Source organism: Empidonax traillii, unplaced genomic scaffold (assembly GCF_003031625.1).
Source record: "Empidonax traillii isolate 1590-97213 ecotype Southwest subspecies unplaced genomic scaffold, ASM303162v1 scaffold93:size1158651, whole genome shotgun sequence".
NCBI classification, from domain to species: domain Eukaryota; kingdom Metazoa; phylum Chordata; class Aves; order Passeriformes; family Tyrannidae; genus Empidonax; species Empidonax traillii.
In genome coordinates, this window is record NW_020955286.1 from 273,586 (window position 1) to 285,372 (window position 11,787).

The 11,787-nt window shown below is 37.2% G+C and overlaps 1 protein-coding gene across 2 annotated transcripts in view; it reads left to right on the forward strand.

Moving 5' to 3' along the window:
• The window catches only part of ZNF106 (zinc finger protein 106), a 39,049-nt gene extending 29,762 nt beyond the window's left edge, over positions 1 to 9,287 (forward strand). For both annotated transcript variants that reach the window (XM_027881689.1, XM_027881690.1), the window contains exons 16-22: positions 200 to 391; positions 1,947 to 2,009; positions 2,901 to 3,020; positions 3,486 to 3,557; positions 5,027 to 5,098; positions 5,720 to 5,866; positions 6,887 to 9,287. In XM_027881689.1, coding sequence (XP_027737490.1) covers positions 200 to 391; positions 1,947 to 2,009; positions 2,901 to 3,020; positions 3,486 to 3,557; positions 5,027 to 5,098; positions 5,720 to 5,866; positions 6,887 to 6,943 — 723 coding nt within the window. In that variant the 3' untranslated portion in view covers positions 6,944 to 9,287. The remainder of the gene's footprint in view (positions 1 to 199; positions 392 to 1,946; positions 2,010 to 2,900; positions 3,021 to 3,485; positions 3,558 to 5,026; positions 5,099 to 5,719; positions 5,867 to 6,886) is intronic.
• Positions 9,288 to 11,787: the final 2,500 nt, after the last annotated feature.

Genomic DNA, 11,787 nt, shown 5'->3' on the forward strand with positions numbered 1-11,787 from the left:
GGAAATTGAGGCCTAATGTAAAGAGTTATTTCCTTGATTTGAAAACTTAGTTGTTAAGATGCAACTCTTACTACTGCTGAAATTGTGTGTTACTAAACTGAAATCAGATGCTTTAACAAGAGAAAAAGGGCTCAATGATCTAGTCAGTGTCATAGCAAAGTTTTAATTCTCCAATACCATTTTTTTCTTCCCCCAACAGAATAATAAGCAGGTTGATACCTTTGAATGCCATGGCCCTAGAGCAGTGAGCTGTCTGGCCACAGCTCAGGAAGGAGCACGCAAGTTGTTGGTGGTGGGTTCCTATGACTGCACCATCAGCGTGCGAGATGCGCGGAACGGACTGCTTCTCAGAACCCTGGAAGGTCACAGCAAGACTATACTCTGCATGAAGGCAAGTGTCTCTGAAAACAACGTTTTTGACAAAGAATGCTTAAAATTATGTGTATTTTCTTTTGCTAGTGAGCATGTAGGAAATAGGAAATGGAGGATTTCTCTGTTTTAAATTATAAAAACTGAGTAATCTGGTAGGAAAATTGTCTCTGTGTGGCTGCCATATCACATGTCCAAAACATATGTTTTTTGAATACTCAGGGATGGTGATTTCACCACTTCCTTGGGCAGCCTGTTCTAATGTGTGACCATCCTTTCAGTGAAGAAGTTTTTCTTGATATTTATTCTAAACTTCCCCTGGTGCAATTAAAGGCTGGTTCCTCTTGTCCTGTCACTTTTTTCCTAGGAGAAGGGGCTGACCCCCAACTCACTACAACCGCCTTTCAGGTAGTTATAGAGAGCAATAAGGTCTCCTCTGAGCCTTCTTTTCTCCAGGCTAAATATCCCCAGCTCTCTCAGCCCTTCCTCGTAAGACTTGTGCACTAAACCCTTCACCAGCTTTGTTGCCTACCTTTGGACACATTCCAGCATCTCAATGTCCTTCCAAAACTGATCACAACATTCAAGGTGTGGCCTCAGCAGTGCTGAGTACAGGAAGACAATCACTGCCCTGGTTGTGCTGGCCACACTACTTCTGATACAGGCCAGAATGCCTGGTCACACTGCTGGCTTATGTTCAGCCAGTGTCAACCAGCATCTCCAGGTCCTTTTCCTCCAGTCAGCTTTCCATTCACCCATCCCAAAGGGTGCTTGGGGTTGTTTTGATCCAAGTGCAAGACCTATGTAGAAAGCATGTTTGTTTCATGTTGTTAGAAGATTTAGGGGATCTTTAAATGTGAGTTTGCCAACAGAAGGAAAGTTGGGGAAAAGGTGATGCTAGTCTTCATGTACCCTCATAGTACAAACCTCAGAGGAAACTGAAAAGAATTAAGAAGTATTTTTTTAATAGAAGATTCACTAACTTATTCACAGTTTTCTGGCTCTTGAAATTATGAGATGGAACATATGCTTGTCTGACTGTTTTTCTGTGACCACTATCATGTAACAGGGGATAACTTCATACTGTGGTCCCTTCTTGATCCATGATAGATCTGGTGAGCTTTCTTTCTGAGTAGTACTAGTTTTGGAGCATTGTTTTTCTTACATGAGCAGAATATAAATACACAGCATATCCAAAATTTCAGGAAACAGTGGGCTTTACTGCGCACGTGCAGAGCAGCATTCTGCATTCAGTTTGATTGGTCCCTTATTTGCTGCTAACCTGTGCCTGAGAATTGTCCATAGGTAGGATGAGTTAGCCTGGTGGACTATAAGTTAACAGCTTCTTATGTCAGTTGCAAAGTGTCAAAAATCATAGTTAGGATATTATAATACATTTGCTACCTCTTAGGTAAAGAACTCAGTGCATGCTTTTTCTTCATGTTCTCCACTGATTTGAAGTCTGTCTAATTTAGGAAGTACTACAGTACAACTCTGAACTGAACAGCATCTCAGTATTTCACTTGCCCATTTCCATATTTGTTACAAAAAATAAGACTTTTTTTTTTTTTTGTAAGGTTGTGAATGATCTGGTATTCAGTGGCTCCAGTGATCAGTCTGTCCATGCCCACAACATTCATGTAAGTCTCATATATGGAATGACTTGTGCTATTAAGGCAGTGAATTCCTATACTATAAAGTCAGTGTTTTCAGAATTTTTCACTGTCTGGTGGAGCAAACTGCTTCCAGAGAAGGAAGTCTTGTGATTTTGTTAGTGTGACTATGCACTATAGCTAACTAAAGATGTGTGAAGAGTATAAACATGCTGACTCTTGTCACATGATATGCAATGCCTTTTTATCTGGGCATCTTGCTTTTGCAAATATTACTAAAAAATGTGCTGATAATATGGAAAGGATTCAAAGCAAACCTATGCGAGATACTGTGCTGGGGGAAGAGTTTCTTTATTACAGGAAAAACTTGAGGAACAGTGTTCCAAACTAGAAGGTTCAAAAACTCTCTAGCCTACCACTCTTTCCCTCTTTCACACCATTTTTCCACAGTCCTAGGAAAAGCATTCATGTAGCTATGCAGTAAGTTAGATTAAGAAATTTATCAGGGGTAAATTTTAATTGACAAAAAAATATATTTCTGTGTATTTAGCTAGATTTGCTCACTGATCCTCGTGGCTAACTAAATACTGCTGGTACAAATAGCACGGTACTAGTTGCAAGGTGGATGGGAATATATAACTAAAGATGGAAAGAGAAGCAGAGCAAGATAAGAGAAGACTTTTCATGGACTCATGCATTTCTGTTGTGCTGGAATGGCTCTGTGTTAAGAGGGGCAAACAAAAGGATATTTGATCATAATCTAGAAGTGCCTTCATAGGAAATGGAAGTGTAATAAAGGGGTTTTCCATTTCTGAGTATTGAACATTGAAGCTAGCTACCCTGTCTGGGTTAGGTAAAGCTGTTTCATTGTTGAAGAGAAAACAAACACCTGCTTACCTTTGCTTTTTCTTGATGCAGACTGGAGAGCTGGTACGAATCTATAAGGGCCATAACCATGCAGTGACAGTTGTGAACATTCTCGGGAAAGTGATGGTGACAGCATGTCTGGATAAATTTGTTCGTGTTTATGAACTACAGGTAAGAAAATAGATGGTTACTAATGATATTTACCTAAGATGCGTTAATTAATTATTTTGAAGTCAAATAGAAGTCATCTTTGTGCTTACTGATCTCTGGCTCATCCCTGTCTTTGCTGTCACTCAGAATATATACTTGTCTTGCCAGCCAAAATACATGGGTTTTAAAGAATATCATCTAAACCATTTCTTTAGAACCTAAATTATTCTAAGACAATGACAGCTCTGAAAAAGGTGGAAATGTTAGTTTTGTCTGCTGGAAGACCAAGTGCTTAGTTGGACAAAAGGACTCACAGAAGCAATGTAAGCAACAGTGAGCTTTCGAGGTGGCTATTAATTTTGGAATCCACCAGAGGACTTTAGTTGCTACCAAGGAAACTGCTTTTGTAAGCATCATTCTTTGCATGTCTGTGAAAAATGGCGATTGAATGTCCTGCTTTAAATGTCTCTTTCTGTTTCTTTCAAGTCACACGACCGCTTGCAAGTCTATGGAGGCCACACAGATATGATCATGTGTATGACCATCCATAAGAGCATGGTAACTTCCTTCTTTTTACTGGTCTGAAACAGAAGGTTGTAAGTGTCACAGGCATATACAAGACAGTTTAATTTTTTCGGATAAAGAAATCAACCTGTTGTTTGACCAAGAACAACTTGGAAATGCAGCCAAAAAGTCAAGTTGCTATAACAGCTTTGTATTTATGTAATATTATTGTCTGGAGAAAAATTACCTTTTAGCTTACTGTAGTCTTAAAACAATAGCTCTTTTTACAGTGATGACTACAATGAAGGGTCCAGAAGTAGTAAAATACTTACTCTTTTTCAAGTGTCAATCCTGTTTGACTTTTACTTTTACATAGATACTAGAGAAAAACTTGACCCACAGTCAAACCTCTAGTAACCTTTGATAGAACCTAAACAAAGAGATGCAGTTGATTTAGGTGCACAGGTTTCTTCATGCATCTGCCCTGCAAGAAAAGTTTCAGAAGCACTTCTGGATAAACATTTCTTAAAATAGTTGTTAAAGCACTTATTTGTCTGCGTGTGTAGGAATTTATTTGCAAAGTTTCTTTGAGATTGTAAAATAAAAGGCAAACTAGTGATCTCTAATAACAGAAAAATGAAGTCCAACAGAACTGATTTCCTACTAATTGGAATATATACAAGCATCACATCTCACCTGACTAGAATCTGAGGCTTGAACTGTCCCCCACCAGTAATCTGTTGTGGGCATTCTCAAATCAAAGAAGTGTTCAGGTGAGAAGTCTAGTGACAAGAGAAAGATTATAATTTTCTGTAATAGCTTAGTAGTAAAGTGCAGTCTCTGACACACAACAGATCGGCTGTTGCACCCTAGTGGCAAATTTACAAGAGATGAAAAGATTTGAACAAAAATAACAAATGGAATCTTTACCTTGAAGAGTTTTCTGTATTATGCAAGAAGTTTTTTTAACAATGAATCAGGGTTATGGGATTATAAGTGTCTGGCATCCTTTTCTTTCAAAAGGATAATTTTGTGTGGAGCATCTGTCTAACAAAAATAGTATTTAAGATGTCATTTTGCCTTCCTTTTCAGAATCTGCATCAGTCCTTTTGAATTTCTGATGTTCTTCTTCAACCTTCCTTTCCATCCTTTTTTGATATACATACAACTGGTTAAACCCTGGAAATATATTCAACTTGACATTTACACCTAATTTTTTTTTTTAGTTCTACTGAATAGTAACATAAAACATATTTTAAAGTTTTCTTAACTGTTATACACATGACACTATCAACAATAGAGGTTATGGAAACATTTCTTATTCACTAGTAGGTTTTTGTAAACTATGAATGCAAATCTTAAAAGAATTAGGTTATACCCATTTTTTAAATATAGGAGTCTTGCCTGTTGATATTTATTGTTTTTCTCCTAATACCCTCTACTCTGAAACCTCCTTCAAAATTTTACTAATTTTTTTTTTCTTTTATTCCCAGCTTGCTTATCCAAAAATATTTCTTTTACAGATCTACACTGGATGCTATGATGGCAGTGTCAGAGCTGTGAGGCTTAATCTCATGCAAAATTATCGTTGCTGGGTAAGAAGCAAAATGTTTAACCTTCCTTTGTTATAGAATTTCCTGGAGGTTGTCTCTACTCATTTAGTTTTGCATAGCTTGACATTTAATTTATTATAATTCGTTATTCTTTAAAAATGTGGATGTACTTTTTAAATGTAGGTATATATCACTAATAGAGGTTTTTTGTTCTCTTTGTTATATATATATGCTGTGGAAGAAGTTGATAGTTTAAGTTATTTTTCTTTCTGGCAGTTTTTAGATAGTGACATGTAACTGTTTAAAACCAAAAACTTCAGCTGGGTGATGTAAAAAAGCTGCTTTGCTCTGCTAAATAAGTTTAATAAATTCCAAATGACTCTGTCACAGGTAAGCTTCAGTCTTGTAAAGGCTTAGTTTCCTGTTTTCCTCTTGTCATCCCTGCTGATGGTCTAGGCTTGGATAGAGGCAGGAAGAATTTCTGTAAAACTGTAATGAAAGGAATAGAGACCACTGAAAATGGAAATGGAATAAGAAGATAAAAAACTTACAGGAGGCGGCATGTGGGCTAACAGTTTTGGAAGAATATTGCGAAGTTGCAAGAAGAAAAGCATGAGCTAAAATTCTATTTCCCTGGCTTATTCTGTTTTTTTTTTTTACCAGTGGCATGGATGTTCACTGATCTTTGGAGTTGTGGACCATCTGAAACAACACCTGCTAACTGACCACACCAACCCAAATTTTCAGACCCTGAAATGTCGTTGGAAGAACTGTGATGCTTTCTTTACTTCCAGGAAAGGTTCCAAGCAGGTATGTGGTTGAAATAACATGGTTGTATTTGATAATACAGAGTACTTTATATCGCCACAATTGTGAGACTTGATCCTATTTCTTTTAAAAAGGGTTAAATTTTCTAGTCTTGACAGGTTTAACTGTGTACACTTACAGTCATGCAGGACTTGCAGCATTCACTTCAGCCTGTGACAGATGAAAAGTGCAACTACAATAACGGGAGATATGGTCCATTTAAAAGAGTTTAGTCAGTTTCAAACAGTTTGATTGTAAAATATTATGTGGAAGTGGTAAGATTCTTAAAATATTAAAGAAATTCTACTCAAAAGATTAGTAAGTTTCTGTAGGAAAATGATATTTTTAAGATGAACAAGCATCAACCTTGAGAACAGGTTTTTATCCCTTTAATTCTTTATCCATCACTACCCCTTTCATTGTTCTGGATTATGATGCTGTAGATTTTTCACCTGAGATTGTTAGCAAAACGAGTCTTTAAATAAATAGTAGATGAATTTCTGAGCAAGTTAGCACAGATTGTGAAAAAAATTAATGCATAAGTTGGCCTAAGTGATGTGGAAAGGGTTGGGTGGTGGGTGTAAGGAGGGCTGTTACTTACAGGCTGATTGGTAAAATACACATTTTACTCCTTGGCAATATAAACTACCTTCGTTTCAATGCTTTCCAAAATATGGAGAAGGAAGGAGGTTTCTTTGAGAACTAAGAAATCAAAGAAGAATCCTTAATTTCTCTTTAGGCACTGGCTTTGGAAATGATGTGTTTATTTGATTTGCTCTTCTAGTCAGGAAGGAAACTGGGTTTTATTTGCCTTAAATATGTGGTATGTGAAATACTTTTTATATGTGATATAATAGCTTGACATTGATGTTTATCTTTTTAGAAGCTTTAAGCAAACAAATGTATATTAGTTAGAATGCCGCTTTCACAGAGGCTTCAAGAATCTTTTGCAAAGTTTTTTGTGCGTTATTTTGTGGTGATGATGATGATTGTTTTTAATTGACTTTCCTGGTTCTTTTCTAGGATGCTGTAGGACACATTGAAAGACATGCTGAGGATGACAGCAGGATTGACTCATGAAGCTTTTCACCTCCCACATTGGGAAGTAATTTTATATGTTAGAACTATTCCAAATAACATCTGTTTCTTACTCCAGTCTTTCCTCTTTCTTTTTCCACTTGGAATGCAAAAACTGAGTGGGGCTGAAATTCATTGCTATGGAGACTGCAGGTTGCGTTGCACTCTGTAGAAACAAGGCTGGTCAATTAAGATTTAGCCCTAATTCTTGAAACTTTTTAATTCATTGACAGACAAGAATATTCCCTCCTCTTGTCTGCCTCGGTTTTTGTTTTTTGAGTTTTTTTCTGGTGGGTTTTTTTTTTTTGGTTGTTTGTTTTAAGATGTCTAGTCTTTAGGAAATCCAGAGGGGTGTTGAGAACTTAGATTCCAATAGGTGCTGGTGTTTGCAAACTCAGCTTGAAGCCTGTTTAGTGTCTTAAGACATGTCTGTTTTATGTTGTATCCAATTTTTTAGCTGATTTTGATAAAATTCTGCAAACCAGAATATCACAAATTCTAAATGTAACCTACATCTCTGCTGTACATTTTTACTTTCTTCATAAAATGAAAAGGTATTTTATGGAGACTGGAATAAATTAATTTTTTTAATGTTAATTGTAACTTATTTTTTATTCCTTGTGTAGAAATTGCTATAACTGGCACAATATATGCAGTGATAGATACCATACCTCCTGATGTATTTTGTTTACTTGTGGGAAAGCAGTTATTTCTTGAGAATTATGCCAGTAGCAGCAAAACAGCCAGAACAGCGGCTCTAATCATGTGCTTTGCAATCTTAGTCTTTTTCAATAGAGGTCTTTACGTACAGGAAAGAAGTAAATGGTGCCTGCTTTGTTTTAGTTAAAGACCAACATAACCACTGCCATCTTCATACAACACCACAGTTAGATTCCTGATTTTATTTGGAATCTTAGTGACTGAGCTTTGCAGCCCCATACCTTCATGGCATAGCAAACTAAGAGGAACACAAAGCCGCTGCCTGTCCAAATGCGTCCACTTAGGCAGTGTTTTGTTTCTGTTGTGAACTGTCTTCATTAGCTTGGGCTATGTCAAGTCCGCAAAATCTCAACTGGAAAGGATGGAGTGGGATTTTAACATCTAATGTACTCAAGCAGAAGCTGAGGATACGAAATGCATATCACATGTGAAAGTCTTGTTTCTACTAATGCACAGAAAGTACCACAGAGAGGCCAGTGCAGAAGGGGAGGCTGCTTCTACTTGTCATGATTCCTCTGCAGGTGTCCCTTGATGGGGAGACACTTCACCTGTGAAGTTCAGTGAAATGTACTTCTTGCACTTGAGATCCTCTCTCCCATAATGACACCAATTTAGCAGAGAACCCTCTTAATTTTGAGACTAATCCAGCAAGGAGCTTTGTGTTCACTTTTGCCTAACTTGCTGCTCAGGATAAAATAAGCATAGTTTCCTTAAACTGTGAACAGAAGGTGAAGACAGACCAGTGTCAAACTGAGCTGCTTTATAAATGAATCCAGAGCTTATAAAAAAAAATTAATATTTTTGTAAGGCATCTCTTTCACCACTACTTGGAGACTTGCCAGCCATAGACCAAATAAGTTTTATAGCCTCATTCTTTGACTATAAAGAAGCCTTTTTAGGCCAGGAAAGTGAGGGAAGCCCATGGATGTTCCACTGCCATCAAACAGAGGAACTTCAGGTCCTTCTCTGAAGTACACTGGTTTTGTATTATCTTAGTGGACAAGCATTTCTCTGTTAATTGCTTGACATTGATGATATTTTTTGTGAGACAGGCATAAAATATGAAGGAGATGCAGTAGCATCCTACTTCAAAGACATGGGAATCTCTGAGGTTCCGGTGTTTCTGTGGTGATTTGTTTCTGGGTTTTTGGTTGTTTTTTTTTTATTATGTTTATGGATATGAAAAAGCCCCAATATGTGGCTCAGACTTCAGGCTGTTTTAAGAGTGTTCTTGTTTTGGTTTGGGGATGTGTGTTTGTGGTGTTGGGTTTTTTTATCTTTCTTTCTTTCTGTGGCCTGTGGATGAAGCAATTCAATGAGAATCAGGTTGAGGGAAATCTTTAAGCAGTGTAAATGTTTTTTGATGGCGACTTTAATGCTCTAAAGTCTCTGAGAGTGTTTGGTTTTTTTCATGACCTAAAAGCAGAAGACTGCATAATACTTAAACCATTTCCAAAAGTGTTGATATTCAAGAGTTTTTCTGGGAGTTTTTAAAGAACACTGAGGGAGCATGTAAGCGTGGCGTAAACAATGTGGATATCTCAAACTGTTCTTCCTGGACTATGCTTGAAGTGAAGATGTGGAAGTGTGTCCCAAGGACAAGCATGTGGAGCAATAGTAGCATTCTGAAGAAGGATGTGTGAGAGTAGATTTTATTTCCTCATTGTGATTCTTCACGTTCTTTTAGCTGTTTTCAGGAATGCGTAAAGATATTCCTCACTTGCTGTTGCAACAAACACAGTTATTACACTTTATTTGCATTCCTGATTGCTTGCTGGGTTTATCTTTTCTAGTTGGTGGAAGCAGTCTTGCTTTTCTTATAGTCCATTATATTTCCTAATCTGTCTTTGAATACAGTTCTTCTGAGAAGTCTGGGCTTCTGAAGTCCAGCTTTAGCAGTGGTGTCTTTTACTAGTTTGTAGGTCATTTCAGATATATTCTAAAAATCTTAAAAGGGATAAGAGATGTGAAAATAGCAGAGCTGCATGAGTGAAAAATTTTGCTTCATTTTATAAACAATTTTTAAAAATATTTAGGGGTTCAGAAGAAAATGCTGCACTGCTTTGTCAGGAGGAAATATTGAAAGGATTTGCAATGAAGCTGTGCAGCTGTAAAAATCTCCAGGGTTTTCTGGAGTTCTGTGGAGAGGTTTCCTATTTGTTCGGGCAGAATTTGGTGCAGATTTCACTGTTCGCCATTCACTTCTTCTGGAGGCAGTCGCAGAAGAGAGATGCCAAACTAATGTATTGGCACAGTATTGATTAATGAGATTCTCTCTGGTCTTGACTCCTGATATACCTCCAGTCTAAGAGTGTAATGCCTTTGGGAAGGTGGACTATTTGTGAAATTTAACAGAGTAATTTGCATGAAAAGCAGTATTGCATGTCTGAAGCCAGTTTCAGGACTATTTATTTTTTGTTTTGGTTTGGTTTTTTACCCAAGTAAGAAGTTGTGGGTGAAAGAGTGAGTAGAGTAAAGGTTTATTTTGTGATTAGCTGTGGGAGGTTTTTTTATTAGTCAAATATTAAATAATGAGTTCTGAACTTGTTATATGGCTGATTACATATGGTAGGGCCTTGTGGCATTGGTCCATATTTGTTTCTCCTTTCTCTTCCAAATACAGGGGAAAATAGAGCTGTCTGGCAGTGCAGGATACTCTGTGGCCTAATGCTGCCACTTCTGTGCGTGGAGGGGGATGGAGGGGAAAGTGCTGCATCCATTGGTACAAAGATGCATTAAAAATCCCAGCTTCTGCTTGCCTTATGTCACTTACGTGTGGATTACAGACTTTAAACATTGTCAGCACATAAGTTGACTTCTGCAAACCAGCAGGAGCTTGGCTGTGTGGTTTGTTTGAAGTAGTGCAGTTCTTAATGCACATTTTCAAACTGTTCAATCGTGCCGGATCAAGGTAAATGATAACTGCAAACTCGCAATAAATGCCAGGGAAAATGTTTCTGTTCGGAAAATATTTTTTTTTCCCCTTCTGTTGAATTAAGACACAGGTACAGGTGAATCTTTGTTTTCAGGCTTGTATGGTACTATAATTTAAACAGTCTAAGGTGTCCAGAGTTGCAGAATATGTAAGGAAGGATAAGAAAACGGTTTCAGCTACTGTTTGTAACATAATTAGTCTTCAAAGAGTAAACTGTGTAGGTATATATTCTGTTATATGCACCTGCCAGCTTCTCAAATATAATTTTGCTGTAATGTTAAACAGTCTTTTTGAAGAATGGAAGTGGAATAAAACAACTTGATTAAATATTTAGTGATTTAAACTGTGTAGAACATGTGCACAGATTGACCCTGGTTTTCTTCTCTCACTTTGGTACAAAGCTGTGAGTGTAATAATGAAACTTTACAAGGCAAAAAAAGAAAAGAAAAAAAAAATAAAGTTCTTTATATTGTTGTGGTTTGTCAGTCTGATTCTCCTTTATTTTAAATAGAATGATTCTTTCATAGGATTTAGTAGAACTTGACTTCGTTCTGGATTTTTTTTCCTATTTTAAGAGGTCTGGATAAAGTCAGACAGGCGACTTTGAAGCTCCAGCACTGGCAGGAATGTTATGAGTGTGCAGGAATCTCAGAGCTGGTCATTTGGCAGGGAAATGGAAACTGTCCTCCCAGCTGGTGCCTCCATGATGTACTGACTGCCTTGCTTCATGGCCAGATGCAAGGGAAGTTGGTAGTTCACTCACCGGGACTTGAAGGACCAGATTTGAATTGCCAATTAAAAATCCTGATTTTGATCTTTTGACTGATAGATTTTGGTTTTTCTCTGACCATCCCAACTCAGAGCATCTCTGCCATACTTTTTGTAATAGTAGCTTAGTGGAGATAATGCATGGCTGGAAGCCAGGGCTCCAAGTGTTCCAGTCATCTTAAAAATTATTTGGGTTAAAACAGAAGTAGAATTTAAAGGAGAATAAAACTTGTCTTTAGAAAATGATAGCATTTTCTTACTCTTTCAGAGTATGTTGCAGTGCAAGACAACATTAAGAACTTTATAGTCAAAACATTTTTTGTTTTAGTGACCTTTCAGTTAACATGCTACTCACCAGAATAACTTTGAGTGGATGCTGTGATTTGTTTTTAAAATTTTGCTTTACAGTAGTCAATTGCTTTGC